The sequence below is a fragment of the Trachypithecus francoisi genome, unplaced genomic scaffold, assembly GCF_009764315.1.
Source record: "Trachypithecus francoisi isolate TF-2019V2 unplaced genomic scaffold, Tfra_2.0 Lachesis_group5, whole genome shotgun sequence".
Lineage (NCBI taxonomy): Eukaryota > Metazoa > Chordata > Mammalia > Primates > Cercopithecidae > Trachypithecus > Trachypithecus francoisi.
In genome coordinates, this window is record NW_022681470.1 from 82731619 (window position 1) to 82749576 (window position 17958).

Consider the following 17958-nt stretch of genomic DNA (forward strand, 5'->3'; position numbering starts at 1 on the left):
TTGCTGTGTCAGCTGGGAGGGCTTATGGGCAGTGATCTCCAGTAGCAATGAGTACACCTAGCTCCCAGATCTTGGTTTCTAATACCATTCTCCAATAAAAGGAACCAGGACTCCTTGGGAAAATTGTTCATTACAGGACTGGGACAGGAAATAAACAATATGAGCCTGGAGAATCCTATCGTGCTACAAGTGAAGTGCTACAATAATCATGGAGTTATGTCAGCGGGACACAAGAGCCAACTAAAAGAGTTCACAGTGCCCAAAGCTGGAGCAAGAAAACAAATAAAGTGGTATTAAATTAAAATCCAAATTGTATAATAAATATCCATGGGCCCATACTTATATAAATAAATGACTAAATAAATAAGTAAATAAGGGAGCATAGACAAATCTGCCATTCAGAAGAAATCCACATAATGTATGTAGGTAGTCTACCCTCAAGAAACTGGAGCATAACTCCTCACTCATTCACTAAAGACTGCACATATTGACTTTCTCCCAAAGAGTACAGTATGGAAAGGGGGAGAAAAGAGTAACTTCACAGTGGAGAAACCTGACAAACACCACCTTATCTAGGTGATCAAGTTTACCATCAAGATAAATCACAGTGAGTATAATCATGAGAAAAACGCAGGAAAATCCCAGTTGAGTGTCATTCCATAAAATACCTGATCAGAACTCCTTGAAGATCTTTAAGGCCATCAAAAACAAGGAAAGTGTGAAAAACTGTCACAGCCAAGAGTAGCTTAAGGAGATTTGGCTACTAAATGCAATATAGTATCCTGGAGGAAATTCCAAAGGAGAAAAAGAAAACATTAGGTTAAAAACTGAGGAGATCTGAAGAAAGTATGGACTTCAGTTAATAATAACATATCAATATTGGTTCATTAATGGTAAGAAATGTAATATACTAATGTTAGATGCTAATGGGGAAATTGAATGTGGGATATATGACAGTTCCCCATACTATCTTGGCAATTTTTCTGTGAGTCTAAAACTCTTCTAAAATAAGTTTATTTTTTAAGATAGACAAAAGATTTGAATAGGTGTTTCACCAAAGACGATACATGAATGGTTAATCAGTCCATGAAAAGATGTTCAGCTTCATTAGTCATTAGGGAAATACAAATTAAAACCACAGTAACACTAAACACCCACTTGACTGGCTGTAATCAAAAAAATAGCTAATAACAAGCATTGACAAGACTGTGTATAAACTGAACTTTCATACATGGCTTGTGGGAATATAAAATAGTCCAACTACTTTAGAAAATGGTTTGGCTATTTCTTATAAAGTTTAACATAGATTTACCACATAATTGAGCAATTCCATTTCTCTATCTCTACACAAGGCAAAATAAAACCAGTGTCCACTCAAAGACTTGTATGGAAATGTTCATAGCAGCATTATTCATAATCAAGAAGCAGAAACAATCCAAATGTTCATCAATGGACAAATAAAATGTGATATGTCCATACAATAGAATACCATTCAGCAATAAAAAGGAACAAACTACTGATACACATACAACATGAAAGAACTTATTATGCTAAGTAAAATAAATCGAATACATTAGACTTCATGGTATATAATTTCACTTATATGAAATGCCAAAAATAGGCAAATCAATAGAGATGAAAACATATTAGTGATTGGGCCTGAGAGTTGGATGGGGATTGACTGCCAGTGGGCTTGAAAGATCTTTCTGGGGTGAAAGAAATTGTTCCAAAACTGAATTGTGACAAGGGTTGCATAAGTCTGTAAATGTACTAAAAAACATTGAATTATACACTTAAAACTGGTATAATCTGTAAATTACACCTAAATAAAGCTGTTTTTAAAACAATAATTACTTTGCCATTGTTCCCCAAAAGCATTTATTAAGTACCTATTGCTCAAAATAAAAAGGAAAAGATCTATCTAGTTACTTATACATGAAGAATCAAATATTGACAGTGATATAAAGATGGTTTATAAGCCTGTCTGTGCTATTTTTCAAGATCATGTTCTCTTTCCAGTGAAATTTTCTCATATATTCAAGAGGCTATGGAAAGATGAAAATATTGAATGTGGATGAGTGCGTTATAAAAATTTTGATAAAATATTTAAATTACATTTAGTCTGCCTTCCAAAAGGTTATAAATAAAAATAGTCTGGGGTATTTTTACTGTCAAGATTTCTAGCACAAATAATAAACAGAAAACTATACATTGAAAGATTCCCAGAAAATATATGTCATATGTTGGATTTCTTTTCTCCCAAAGATTGGAACAGATGGATGTGGGAAAAAAACTTGTGCAACCTTGGCCTGTTATCTGACAGATAGCAAACTATACCGAGTGCCTGTATCTCACAATTGTGCCTACGTCGAATTCAAAGAAGTTTTTAAAAAGGTGTTTATTCACGCAGGATTAAAAGGGAAACCCACTGTTCTGATGGTTCCCAATTTAAACATAGAGCAAGTAAGTACTTTTTGTCTTTGTTATTTGCTGAAGTTTGATATCTTCGTGGCTACCCACCCCTCAGAAATTTAATATTTGAAAAGAAAACAAGAAAATATTTATCAATGGTTCTATTAGCCTACAATATCAGTTTGCTTGCAGTATTCTCTGTTCTTATCCAGTTATAGCCCACAGAGTTTATATATTTGTAATGATGCCACAGGTAGTTATGAATAAACATTTAAATAAAGATATTTTCTATGTCATTATCTTGTTCATTTTAATTGACAGATTGGAAGTAATTTATCTATGTAACTAAAGTCATCTGTCCTATATCAGAACTAGCTTTATGATCTGTATTTTTAAAACCCTTTCATCTATATCCAGTATCTGTAATCTACAGTTAGGTATGTAATCTACAATCTGCCCTTACAGCATCCAAGCTTCTGTTTCTCTCCATTACTCTTCTTCTGCTCTAATTTCACTGTCAGATGTAGGACTTTCCTTACAGAATATGTTATTTTTGGCATGTATATATATATTTCCTCCAAGTCTGTGGCTCGTCTGTTTATTTTCTTTTCAAATTAAATTCAATTAAATGTTTTAAATAGACATAATTGTACATGTGTTTATGGGGTGTAGTGATGTTTCAATACATGTAAGAGCAGATTACCGTAATTAGTATATTCATCTCAAACATTTATCATTTTTGTGTTCGGAGCATTCAATATCCCCCTTCTAGCCCTTTGACACTATATAATATATTATCGTTATGTATAGTCATCCTACAATGCTGTAGGATAGTAGAACTTATTCCTCCTCTCTAGCTGTAATTTTGTATCCCTTAAAAAAAATCCCTCACTATCCTTCTCTCCCTTTCCCCCACCTTTCTCAGACTCTAGTATCTTCTGTTCCCCTTTTTATTCCCTTGAGATCCACTTGTTTTTAACTTTCATATATTAGTGAGAGGATGTCATGTTTAACTTTCTGTTCCTGGCTTACTACACTTAACATAATCATGTTGCCAAAGTGACAGGATTTCATTCTCTTTTATGGCTGAATCATATTCTATGAATTTTATGTACCATATTTTCTTTTTTTTCTATTTTCTTTATGTTTTTATTTTATTATACTTTAAGTTCTAGGGTACATGTGCATAACGTGCAGGTTTATTACATATGTATACTGATGCCATGTTGGTGTGCTGCACCCATCAACTTGTCAGCACCCATCAATTCATCATTTATATCATGTATAACTCCCCAGTGCAATCCCTCCCTCTTCCCCCCTCCCCATGATAGGCCCCAGTGTGTGATGTTCCCCTTCCCGAGTCCAAGTGATCTCATTGTTCAGTTCCCACCTATGAGTGAGAACATGCGGTGTTTGGTTTTCTCTTCTTGTGATAGTTTGCTAAGAATGATGGTTTCCAGCTGCATCCATGTCCCTACAGAGGATGTAAACTCATCCTTTTTTATGGCTGCATAGTATTCCACGGTGTATATGTGCCACATTTTCTTAATCCAGTCTGTCACAGATGGACATTTGGGTTGATTCCAAGTCTTTGCTATTGTGAATAGTGCCACAATAAACATACGTGTGCATGTGTCTTTGTAGTAGAATAATTTATAATCCTTTGGGTATATACCCAGTAGTGGGATGGCTGGGTCATATGGTACATCTAGTTCTAGATCCTTGAGGAAACGCCATACTGTTTTCCATAATGGTTGAACTAGTTTACAATCCCACCAACAGTGTAAAAGTGTTCCTATTTCTCCACATCCTCTCCAACACCTGTTGTTTCCTGACTTCTTAATGATTGCCATTCTAACTGGTGTGAGATGGTATCTCATTGTGGTTTTGATTTGCATTTCTCTGATGGCGAGTGATGATGAGCATTTTTTCATGTGTCTGTTGGCTGTATGAATGTCTTCTTTTGAGAAATGTCTGTTCATATCCTTTCCCCACGTTTTGATGGGGTTGTTTGTTTTTTCCTTGTAAATTTGAGTGCTTTGTAGATTCTGGATATTAGCCTTTTGTCACATGAGTAGATTGCAAAAATTTTCTCCCATTCTGTAGGTTGCCTGTTCACTCTGATGGTAGTTTCTTTTGCTGTGCAGAAGCTCTTTAGTTTAATCATATCCCATTTGTCAATTTTGGCTTTTGCTGCCGTTGCTTTTGGTGTTTTGGACATGAAGTCCTTGCCCATGCCTATGTCCTGAATGGTACTACCTAGGTTTTCTTCTAGGGTTTTTATGGTATTAGGTCTAACATTTAAGTCTCTAATCCATCTTGAATTAATTTTTGTATAAGGGGTAAGGAAAGGATCCAGTTTCAGCTTTCTACTTATGGCTAGCCAATTTTCCCAGCACCATTTATTAAATAGGGAATCCTTTCCCCATTTCTTGTTTTTGTCAGGTTTGTCAAAGATCAGATGGCTGTAGATGTGTGGTATTATTTCTGAGGGCTCTATTCTGTTCCATTGTCTATATCTCTGCTTTGGTAACAATACCATGCTGTTTTGGTTGCTGTAGCCTTGTAGTATAGTTTGAAGTCAGGTAGCATGATGCCTCCAGCTTTGTTCTTTTGACTTAGAATTGTCTTGGCAATGCGGGCTCTTTTTTGATTCCATATGAACTTTAAAGCAGTTTTTTCCAGTTCTGTGAAGAAAGTCATTGGTAGCTTGATGGGGATGGCATTGAATCTATAAATAACCTTGGGCAGTATGGCCATTTTCACGATATTGATTCTTCCTATCCATGAGCATGGTATGTTCTTCCATTTGTTTGTGTCCTCTTTAATTTTTTTTTGTTTGTTTTTTTTTGTTTTGTTTTGTTTTGTTTTTTTTTTGAGACGGAGTCTCGCTCTGTCACCCAAGCTGGAGTGCACTGGCCAGATCTCAGCTCACTGCAAGCTCCGCCTCCTGGGTTCACGCCATTCTCCTGCCTCAGCCTTCCGTGTAGCTGGGACTACAGGCGCCCGCCACCTCGCCCGGCTAGTTTTTTGTATTTTTTAGTAGAGACGGGGTTTCACCGTGTTAGCCAGGATGGTCTCGATCTCCTGACCTTGTGATCCGCCCGCCACGGCCTCCCAAAGTGCTGGGATTACAGGCTTGAGCCACCGCGCCTGGCCTCTTTTATTTCACTGAGCAGTGGTTTGTAGTTCTCCTTGAGGAGGTCCTTGACATCCCGTGTAAGTTGGATTCCTAGGTATTTTATTCTCTTTGAAGCAATTGTGAATGGAAGTTCATTCCTGATTTGGCTCTCAGCTTGTCTGTTACTGGTGTATAAGAATGCTTGTGATTTTTGCACATTAATTTTGTATCCTGAGACTTTGCTGAAGTTGCTTATCAGCTTAAGGAGATTTTGGGCTGAGACAATGGGGTTTTCTAAATATACAATCATGTCATCTGCAAACAGGGACAATTGACTTCTTCTTTTCCTAACTGGATACCCTTGATTTCTTTCTCTGCCTGATTGCCCTAGCCAGAACTTCCAACACTATGTTGAATAGGAGTGGTGAGAGAGGGCATCCCTGTCTTGTGCCAGTTTTCAAAGGGAATTTTCCAGTTTTTGCCCATTCAATATGATATTGGCTGTGGGTGTGTCATAAATAGCTCTTATTATTTTGAGGTACGTTCCATCAATAACGAATTTATTGAGCGTTTTTAGCATGAAGGGCTGTTGAATATTGTCAGAAGCCTTTTCTGCATCTATTGAGATAATCATGTGGTTCTTGTCTTTGGTTCTGTTTATATGCTGGATTACGTTTATTGATTTGCGAATGTTGAACCAGCCTTGCCTCCCAGGGGTGAAGCCCACTTGATCATGGTGGATAAGCTTTTTGATGTGCTGCTGAATTCGGTTTGCCAGTATTTTATTGAGGATTTTTGCATCCATGTTCATCAGGGATATTGGTCTAAAATTCTCTTTTTTTGTTGTGTCTCTGCCAGGCTTTGGTATCAGGATGATGTTGGCCTCATAAAATGAGTTCGGGAGGATTCCCTCCCGAACTCTATTGATTGGAATAGTTTCAGAAGGAATGGTACCAGCTCCTCCTTGTACCTTTGGTAGAATTCAGCTGTGAATCCATCTGGTCCTGGACTTTTTTTGGTGGGTAGGCTATGAATTGTTGCCTCAATTCAGAGCCGCTATTGGTCTATTCAGGGATTCAACTTCTTTCTTGTTTAGTTTGGGAGAGTGTAAGTGTCCAGGAAATTATCCATTTCTTCTAGATTTTCTAGTTGATTTGCGTAGAGGCGTTTATAGTATTCTCTGATGGTTGTTTGTATTTCTGTGGGGTCAGTGGTGATATCCCCTTTATCATTTTTATTGTGTCTATTTGATTCCTCTCTCTTCTTCTTTATTAGTCTTGCTAGCGGTCTGTCAATTTTGTTGATCTTTTCAAAAAACCAACTCCTGGATTCATTGATTTTTTGGAGGGTTTTTTGTGTCTCTATCTCCTTCAGTTCTGCTCTGATCTTAGTTATTTCTTGCCTTCTGCTAGCTTTTGAATGTGTTTGCTCTTGCCTCTCTAGTTCTTTTAATTGTGATGTTACAGTGTCCATTTTAGATCTTTCCTGCTTTCTCTTGTGGGCATTTAGTGCTATAAATTTCCCTCTCCACACTGCTTTAAATGTGTCCCAGAGATTCTGGTATGTTGTATCTTATTTTTCACTGGTTTCAAAGAACATCTTTATTTCTGCCTTCATTTCGTTATGTACCCAGTAGTCATTCAGGAGCAGGTTGTTCAGTTTCCATGTAGTTGAGCGGTTTAGATTGAGTTTCTTAGTCCTGAGTTCTCGTTTGATTGCACTGTGGTCTGAGAGACAGTTTGTTATAATTTCTGTTCTTGTACATTTTCTGAGGAGTGCTTTACTTCCAATTATGTGGTCAATTTTGGAATAAGTGCGATGTGGTGCTGAGAAGAATGTATATTCTGTTGATTTGGGGTGGAGAGTTCTATAGATGTCTATTAGGTCCGCTTGGTGCAGAGAGGAGTTCAATTCCTGGATATCCTTGTTAACTTTCTGTCTCGTTGATCTGTCTAATGTTGACAGTGGAGTGTTGAAGTCTCCCATTATTATTGTATGGGAGTCTAAGTCTCTTTGTAGGTCTCTAAGGACTTGCTTTATGAATCTGGGTGCTCCTGTATTGGGTGCATATATATTTAGGAGAGTTAGCTCTTCCTGTTGAATTGATCCCTTTACCATTATGTAATGGCCTTCTTTGTCTCTTTTGATCTTTGATGGTTTAAAGTCTGTTTTATCAGAGACTAGGATTGCAATCCCTGCTTTTTTTTGTTCTCCATTTGCTTGGTAGATCTTCCTCCATCCCTTTATTTTGAGCCTATGTATGTCTCTGCATGTGAGATGGGTCTCCTGAATACAGCAGACTGATGGGTCTTGACTCTTTATCCAGTTTGCCAGTCTGTGTCTTTTAATAGGAGCATTTAGTCCATTTACATTTAAGGTTCATATTGTTATGTGTGAACTTGATCCTGCCATTATGATATTCACTGGTTATTTTGCTCGTTAGTTGATGCAGTTTCTTCCTAGCCTCGATGGTCTTTACATTTTGGCATGTTTTTGCAATGGCTGGTACCGGTTGTTCCTTTCCATGTTTTGGGCTTCCTTCAGGGTCTCTTGTAAGGCAGGCCTGGTGGTGACAAAATCTCTAAGCATTTGCTTATCTGTAAAGGATTTTATTTCTCCTTCACTGATGAAACTTAGTTTGGCTGGATATGAAATTCTGGGTTGAAAATTCTTTTCTTTAAGAACGTTGAATATTGGCCCCCCCTCTCTTCTGGCTTGGAGAGTTTCTGCCGAGAGATCTGCTGTTAGTCTGATGGGCTTCCCTTTGTGGGTAACCCGACCTTTCTCTCTGGCTGCCCTTAAGACTTTTTCCTTCATTTCAACTTTGGTGAATCTGGAACTTATGTGTCTTGGAGTTGCTCTTCTGGAGGAGTATCTTTGTGGTGTTCTCTGTATTTCCTGAATTTGAATGTTGGCCTGCCCTACTAGGTTGGGAAAGTTCTCCTGGATGATATCCTGAAGCGTGTTTTCCAACTTGGTTCCATTTTCCCCCTCACTTTCAGGCACCCCAATCAGACGTAGATTTGATCTTTTTACATAATCCCATACTTCTTGCAGGCTTTGGTCCTTTCTTTTTCTTCTTTTTTCTTTTGGTTTCTCTTCTGGCTTCATTTCATTCATTGGATCCTCAATCGCTGATACTCTTTATTCCAGTTGATCGAGTCCGTTACTGAAGCTTGTGCATTTATCACGTATTTCTCGTGTCATGGTTTTCATCTCTGTCATTTCGTTTATGACCTTCTCTGCGTTAATTAGTCTAGCTGTCAATTCCTCCACTCTTTTTTAAGATTTTTAGTTTCTTTGCACTGGGTACGTAATTCCTCCTTTAGCTCTGAGAAGTTTGTTGGACTGAAGTCTTCTTCTCTCTTCTCGTCAAAGTCATTCTCTGACCAGCTTTGATCCATTGCTGGCGATGGGCTGCGCTCCTTTGCAGGGGGAGATGAGCTCTTATTTTTCGAATTTCCAGTTTTTCTGCCCTGCTTCTTCCCCATCTTTGTGGTTTTATCTGTCTCTGGACTTTGATGATGGTGACGTACTGATGGGGTTTTGGTATAGGTGTCCTTCCTGTTTGATCGTTTTCCGTCTGACAGTCAGAAGGACTGTCTGTTGGTCTGTTGGAGATTGCTTGAGGTCCACTCCAGACCCTGTTTGCCTGGGTATCAGCAGCAGAGGTTGCCGAAGATAGAATATTGCTGAACAGCGAGTGTACCTGTCTGATTCTTCCTTTGGAAGCTTCCTCTCAGGGGTGTACTCCACCCTGTGAGGTGTGGGGTGTCAGACTGCCCCTAGTGGGGGATGTCTCCCAGCTAGGCTACTCAGGGATCAGGGACCCACCTGAGCAGGCGGTCTGTCCGTTCTCAGATCTCAACCTCCGCGTTGGGAGATCCACGGCTCTCCCCAAAGCTGTCAGACAGAGTCGTTCGCACCTGCACAGGCCCCTGCTGTTTCCCCTGTTGGTCTTCAGCTGTGCGCTGTCCCCAGAGGTGGAGTCTCAGTTGAAAATGCAGAAATCACTGGTCTTCTGTGTCGCTGGAGCTGGGAGTTGGAGACTGGAGCTGTTCCTATTCGGCCATCTTGCTCCGCCCCCTTTAATCTATCCCATATTTTCTTTAGTCATTCATTCATTAGTGGACACTTAGGTAGATTCTGTATCTTGGCTATTGTGAAAAGAGCTGTTATACACTTGAGGGTGCAGATGTTTCCTCGATATGCTGATTTCCTTTTCTTTGGTAAATGCCCAGTAGTGGGATTACTGGATCTTATGATCATTTTATTTGTATCATCATCATCATCATCATTTTTGTTTTGTTTTGTTTTGTTTTGTTTTGAGACAGAGTCTTCCTCTGTCACCCAGGCAGTGGTGCGATCATGGCTCACTGAAGCCCCAACCTCCAAGGCTCAAGTGATCCTCCCACCTTAGCCTCCCAAGTAGCTGAGACTATAAGAATGCACCACCACACCCAGCTAATTTTTTTTTATCGAGGTGGGGTCTCACTGTGTTGCCCAGACTCATATGTCGTTTTTTGAGGAACCTCCATAATATTTGCCATAATGGCTGTACTAGATTACATTCCTACCAACAGTGTATAAGATTTCCCTTTCTCCACATCTTCACCATCATTTGCTATTTTTTGTCTGTTTGATGATAGCCATCCTGACTGGGGAGAGATGATAACTCATTGTGGTTCTGATTTGCACTTCCCTAACAATTAGTGATATTGAGCATTTATTCATTTTTTTTGGCCATTTCTATGTCTTCTTTTGAGAAATATCTGTTCATATCATTTGCCCATTTTTTAATCAGGTTTTGTTTGTTTATTGTTCTTTATTTTTTGTTTTTGCTGTTAAGTTTGAGTTCTGGATATGAATCCTCTGTTGGATGAATCATTTGCAAACATTTTCTCCTATTCTGTAGTTTGTTTTTTCATTCTATTGTTTCCTTTGCTGTACAGAAGGAAATTTACCATCCTTTTGAGTTTGATATAATTCCATTTGTTTATTTTTGCTTTTGTTGCCTGTGCTTTTGAGGTCTTATTTATAAATTCTTTTCCAAGACCAATGTCCTGAAGCATTTCCCTTGTTTTCTTCCAGTAGTTTTAGTTTCAGGTCTTACATTTAGCTCTTTAATTAATTTTGAGTTGATTCTTGTATAGGGTGAGAGGTGGGGGTCTACTTTCATTCTTCTGTATATGGATATTCAACTTTCCCAGCACCATTTATTGAAGACTGACTTTTTTCCATTGTATGTTCTCAGTGTATTTGTCAAAAATGAGTTGGCCATTGATACATGAATTAATTTCTGGGTTCTCTATTCTATTCCATTGGTCTATGTGTCTGTTTTTGTTCCCATACCATGGTGTTTTGGTTACTATAGCTTTATAATGTGTTTTGAAGTCTGGTAGTGTGATGCCTCCAACTTTGTTCTTTTTGCTCAGAATTGCTTTGGATTTCTGAGATATCTTGTGGTTCCATTTGAATTTTAGGAATTTTTCCTATTTCTGTGAAGAATATTATTGGCATTTTTTCAGAGATTGCAACAAATCTGTAGATTGCTTTGGTCAGTATGGTCATCTTAACAATATTAGTTTTTTTGATTCATGAACATGGGGTGTCTTTCCATTTGTTTGTACCCTTTTCAGTTTCTATCAGTGTTTTGCAGCTTTCCTTGTAGAGTTCTTTCATCTCCTTGGTTCAAATTTATTTCCAGGTATTTTATTTTATTTATTGTAACTATTCTAAATGGGATTGCCTTTTTAATTTCTTTTTCACCTAGCTTGCTGTTTATATATAGAAACATTACTGATTTTTGTATCCTGCAACTTTGCTGAATTCATTTATCAGTTCTAAGAGATTTTTGTCAACCCCATAAAAAAGTGGGCAAAGGACATGAACAGACACTTTTCAAAAGAAGACATTTGGCCAGGTGCAGTGTTTAACCCCTATAATCCCAGCACTTTGGGAGGCCAAGGCAGGAGGATCTCTTGAGCCCAGGAGTTCCAGACCAGCCTGGGCAACATAGTGAGACCTTGTCTCTATTTTTAAGAAAAGATATAGACTGGCTGAATGGATGAAAAACAAGACCCAACTATATGCTGCCTACAAGAAATTCAACACACTTGTAAAGACAGACATAGAGTGACAGTGAAGGGATAGAAAAAGATATTCCATGCAAACAGAAACCAAACACAAGCAGGATTAGCTATATTTCTATCAGATAAAACAGATTTCTAGTCAAACTGTAAAAAGAGACAAAGGACATTATATAATAATAAAGGAATCAATTCAGCAAGATAATATAACTATTGTAAATATATATGAACCCAACACTGGAGCACCCAGATATATAAATCAAATATTATATCTAGAGGAAGAGATGGACCCCAATACAATAATAGTTGGGGATTTCAACACCCCACTCTCAGCATTAAATAGTTCATCTAGACAGAAAATCAGCAAGCATCAGATTTAAATGCACCATAGACCAAGTGGACCTAACAGACACTTAACGAACATTTAACTCAACAGCCACAGAATACACATTCTTTTCATTAGTACATGGAACATTCTGCATGGCTGATTATATATTAGAACACAAACAAGTCTCAACAAATTTTTAAAAATCAAAATCATATCAAGTATCTTATCTGAATACAATAGAATATGACTAGAAATCAATAACAAGAGCAACATTCAAAACTGTAACATTCATGGACATTAGACAGTATGCTTCTGAATAACAAATGGATGAAGGAAGAAATTAAGAATGAAATGTAAGAATTCCTCAAAACAAATGATAATGGAAACACCACATAACAAAACCTAGGGGTCCAGGAAAAGCAGTATTAACACGAAAGTTTATAATAATAAATGCCTACATAAAAAAAGAAAGATTTCAAATAAATAACCCAACAATGCATCTCAGGGAACTAGAAAAAGCAAGAACAAATGAACCCAAAATTAGTAGAAGGAAATAAATAATAAAAATCACAGCAAAAATAAATGAAATTGATAATAAAAAACAATACCAAAGATCAACACAACCAAAAGATTTTTTTGCAAAGAAAAACAAAACCGAACAACTATTAGTTAGACAAACTAACAACAGAAAAGATCCAAATAAATAAAAACAGAAGTGAGAAAGAATACATTACAATGGATACCATAGAAATACACAGGATTATTAGAGACTATTATGAACAGCTACACATCAATAAATTTAAAAACCTAGAGGGAATGAATAAATTCATATATAATCTGTCAAGATTGAGACAAGAAGAAATAGAGAACCTGAGCAGACTAATAATAACAAGATTGATCAGTAATAAAAGCTCTCCCAAAAACGACAAACAAACAGTAACAAAAATTCCACTACTGGATGGCCTCACTGCTAAATTCTACCAACTATTTTTTTTAAGATGGAGTCAGGCTGGAGTGCAGTAGTGCCATCTCAGCTCATGGCAACCTCTGACTCCTGGGTTCAAGCAATTCTCCTGCCTCAGTATCCTAAGTAGCTGGGATTACAGGCACCTGCTACCACACCTGGCTAATTTTTTTGTACTTTTAGTAGAGATTGGGTTTCACTATATTGGCCAGGCTGGTCTTGAACTTTTGACCTCAGGTAATCTGCCTGCCTTGGCCTCCCAAAGTGCTGGGATTACAGGCATGAACCACTGCTCCCAGTCTCTACCAAACTATTAAAGACAAATTAATATTAATTATTCTCAAGCTATTCCAGAATATTAAAGAGGAAATTATTCCTTACTCATTCTATGAGGTCAGCATAATGCTGTTACCAAAACCAGACAAGGACATGATGAAAAAGGAAAACTACAGGCCAATATTCCTGATGAATCTAGATACAAAAATCCTCAACAAAATACTAGCAAACTGAATCAAACAACACATCAAAAAGATAATACACCATTATCAACTGGGATTTATGTCAGGAATGCAAGGATGGTTCAACATACGCAAATCAATAAACATGATACACTGCATAAACAGAATATAGAGAAAAAACCACAATCATCTCAATAGATGCTGAAAAGACATTAAATAAAATCCAACATCCTTCATGATAAAAAAAAAAAACTCTCAATAAATTAGCTATAGAAGGAAAGTACCTCAACACAATAAAGGCCATATGTGACAAACCCACAGCTAACATCATAGTGAGTAGGGAAAAGCTCAAAGCTTTTCCTCTGCAAGCTAAAACAAGAAAAGAGTGCCCATTCTCACCACTCTTATTCAACATAGCACTGGAAATTCTAGCCAGAGCAATTAGATAAAAGAAAGAAATTAAGGGTATCCAAGTTAAAAAGGAGGAAGTAAAATTGCCCCTGTTTCCAGATGACATGGTCTTATAAATATGTAAAGATTCTACCAAAACCTCTTTTTTTAAAAAACTTTTATTTTAAGTTCAGAAGTACAACTGCAAATTTTTTACATAGGTAAACGTGTCATGGGGGTTTGTTGTACAGATTATTTCATCAGCCAGGTATAAAGCCTAGTACTTTTTTTTCCTGATTCTCTCCCTCCTCCCACCCTTCACACTCTGAAAGGCCCCAGTGTGTGTGGTTCTCCTCTGTGTCCATATGTTCTCATCATTTAACTCCCACTTATAAGTGAAAACGTGTAGTATGTGGTTTTCTGTTCCTGTGCTAGTTTGCTAAGGATAATGACCTTCGGCTCCATCTATGTCCCAGCAAAGGATATGGTCTTGTTTTTTTTTTTGTTTTTTTTTTTTAACGGCCACATAGTATTCTATGGTGTATATGTCCACATATTCTTTATCCAGCCTATCACTGATGAACATTTAGGTTGATTTCATGTATTTGCTATTGTGAATAGTGCTGCAGTGACATACACATGCATGTGTCTTTATGATAGAATGATTTATATTCCTCTTGGTATATACCCACTAATGGGATTGCTGGGTTGAATGGTATTTCTGTATTTAGGTCTTTGAGGAACTGACACACTCTCTTCCAAATGGCTGAACCAATTTACACACACACCAACCATGTATAAGCATTCCTTTTTCTCCACAACTTCATCAGCATTTGCTACTTTTTCACTTTTTAATAGTAGCCATTCTGACTGGTGTTAGATGGTATCTCGTTGTTATTTTGATTTGCATTTCTCTAACTATCAGTGATGTTGAGCATTTTAAAATATAATTGTTGGCTACATGTATGTCTAGTACATGGGAATGTAATCTAGTACAGCCATTATGGCAAATAGTATGGAGGTTCTAATAGTATGGGGCATTTAATCCATTTAAATTCAAGGTTATAATAGATTGATGAGGACCTATTTATATCATTTTGTTGATTGTTTTCTGGTTGTTATATATATCCTTCCTTTCTTATCATTGATTTTTGTGATGGGTGGTTTTTTTGTTGTTGTTGTTGTTTTGTTTTTTTTGTTTTTTTTTTGTTTTTTTTTGTTTTTTTGTTTTTTTGGTTTTTTTGTAGGGATAGGGTTTGATTCCTTTCTTTTTTCCCCTTTGTGTATTGGCTCTACCAGTGAGTGTTATAGTTTTGCATGTTTTCATAATGGTGGTTATCATCTTTTCACTTCCACTTGTAAGACTCCCTTGAGCATTTCTTGTAAGGCTATGCTAGGCATGATGAATTCCCTCAGGTTTTTGCTTGTCTTGGGAAGATTTTATTTCTCATTCATTTCTGAAGGATAGCGTCTTGGATATAATTTTCTTGGTTGGCAGTTTCTTTCCTTCAGTTCTTTGAATATCTCATCCTATTCTCTCCTGTCCTATAAGGTTTCTGCTGAGAATTCTGCTATTCTTCTGCTGGGGTTTCCCATTTATATGATGACTTTTTTCTCTTGCCATTTTTGGAAATTTCTCTTAGTCTTTGAATTTTGACAGTTTGACTGTAATGTTCCTCAGATAGACTTTTTTGGGGTTGAATCTATTTGGGGATATTGGAGCTTTCTGGATCTGCATGACTAACTCTCTCTGAAGACTTGGGATTGTTTTCAGTTGTTATTTAATTAAATGCTTTCTACACCTTTCCCCTTCTCTTCTTCTTCTGGAATGCCCTTAAGTTCAGAAATTCTTTATTCTGCTTGGTCTTATCTGTCATAGAAGCTCTCAATTATATATATTTTTCATTGAAATCTGTAGCTCTGAGATGTGTTTTTGATCCTTTATTATGATATATATCTCCCTATTGAATTTCTCATTCAAACCATGAACTGTCTTCCTGATTTTGTTAAATTGTCAATCTTTATCTTGTATCTTACTGCATTTCTTTAAGATTATTATTTTACATTCTTTTTCTGGCATTTTGTATATTTTCTTATGATTGCAACCTGTTACTGGTGAGTTACTGTGTTCCTTTGGAGGTTTCATGTTTGCTTGCTTTTTCATGTTTGATGTGTCCCTTCATTGATTTCCATGTATCTCGAAAAACAATCACCTTTCCAACTTTATGGAGTAGCTTTCATAAGGGAAGACTTATTCATAGGTATGGGTTTTACAGTGTCAGTCATTGGGTGCATGGCCTTGATTCTAGATGGATACAGTAGTGTAGTCTCCATGTAGTTTCTTCAGTTGTAATCCGTGCTGGTGACATTTGCAAATGTCTCAGCAGCCTAGGCTGTGAGAGTTTGTGGAGGCAATGGTGCAAATTTGCTGGAGATGGGTTCACCAGGCTGTTTCTCATGTCAGGGGCATGTGCATGCATGCAGTGAATCAGCCAACTTGGGATCTGGCTCACTTGATTTGGAGCCATAGGGCTACTACTCTAGCTGGGGGCATAAGCATACAGTTACTTGGCTGGCCTGGTTGTGTGTCTGCCAGGGTTGCCCATGGGATTGTTTCTTAGGCCCTTAGCACAGGCACAGAGTCATCAGGCAGGCCTGGGCCATGTCTGCAGCATGGGGGATGCACCACAGAGTGGTTTCTTAGGTCCATGAGGTAAGCACAATGCTTCTTGGCCAACCTGGGAGTGTGCCCACCAGGGGTGACCCATAAGGCTATTTCTCAAGCCTGAGATATGGGTGCATGGCAGTTCAGCTGGCCTGAAGGGGTTGTGTCTGCCAGGGGCAACCCAGGGAGCTATTTTTCAGGTCTAGGATGCAAGCAAAGGTTTGCTTGGCTAGCCTTGGGGGTGTGTGTTCCAGGGGTGACCTGTAAGGCTGTTTCTCAGGACTTGATTGTGGGCACAGAGCTGCTGGGCAGGCCAGGGGCATGTCCTTAGTGGAGGCACTTGTGGGGCTATTTCTCAGGTCCTGGGCATGGGCATGTAGCACTCTGCCAGCCCAAGAATGTGTCAGCTGTTCAGTGGCTCTGGGACCCCTCCTGCTTCAAGAAGAGTACACAGCAGTTTGGCCAGCTCAAGAGTAGGGTCACCCTAAATGGGACTGCCAGATTGTTCCTCTGACTAAAAGTGCAGGCATTGGGGATTGGTTTCTCTGCTGGCAGGACCACAATCAAAGCCAATCCTGGGCCCAGGCTCTGCACAGCTGGGGTTGTGGCATAGAGCCACCCATGGGGACTTGGTGGAAGAATGAAGATGAAGTCCCAGTGCTGGAGAGTTGCATGGCTACTGGCCCCTACAGCAGGGCCCACTCCAGAGGTAGCTCTGGTCTCAAGATGGTGCCATGCTGCTGTAGCTTGGCTCACAGGGGGAGTGAGGGTGGGTGGAAAGTACACACCTTGTGCTCCCGATCCAGAGCAATGCAGCTGCAAGAATTTCCAGCAGCTCCCTAAAATGGGTCCAGGACTAGAAAGGACTCTGAGATTGTCCTGTATAATGACTATAGGTGTTTCAATGGCAATGGGGCTGGTGGGGTTCTTCTGCTTACCTTGTCTTCACCAGGAGAAGTCCCTCTTGACTCCCAGCTGATCTGGACAGGGGAGACAGGGCTGCAGAGGCAGGATGCCTCCACATTGTCCTCCGAGGCTTCCAGTCACCACAGGTACCTCTCCATCCTCTCACGGTACTCATGCACTCTCCCATTGACATTCTAGTCAAATCTTAACTGTTTATTTGTTGCACTGGTCCTTTCTTATGGGGAAGACTACTTCCAAGTACTTCTAGCCAGCCATCTGGCCAGTCGCCAGGCCCAGAATATACTATATTTATGTACAAGCAAAAATTGCTAATCACTCACTTTTTTTCAATTCTGTTATTTTTCACAAACTATACTCTTCCATGTCCAAGACAAAATTAGGAATGCCATCTCAGATTGTATTTACTCTTGTGACAAAATTTCAAGGGAACATTGTTTATTGTTTTTGATCCAGACATATGTAGTTTTTGAGTATTGTTTCAACCCCTCACCCTGTTTTTTCTCTTAGTGCTGGGCCTTTCTCCATTGAGTTATTTTTTTCATGTCATATTTTTGAGAGCAAATCCAAGTGCCATATCATATCTACTATACTCCTCCAGGATTTC

General features: G+C 38.5%; 1 protein-coding gene across 1 annotated transcript in view; it reads left to right on the forward strand.

Annotated features, from left to right (window-relative positions):
* Nucleotides 1-17958, forward strand: part of DNAH14 (dynein axonemal heavy chain 14) — a 604313-nt gene that overhangs the window by 459775 nt on the left and 126580 nt on the right. Inside the window, exon 55 of the mRNA XM_033199195.1 lies at nt 2266-2463. Coding sequence (XP_033055086.1) covers nt 2266-2463 — 198 coding nt within the window. The remainder of the gene's footprint in view (nt 1-2265; nt 2464-17958) is intronic.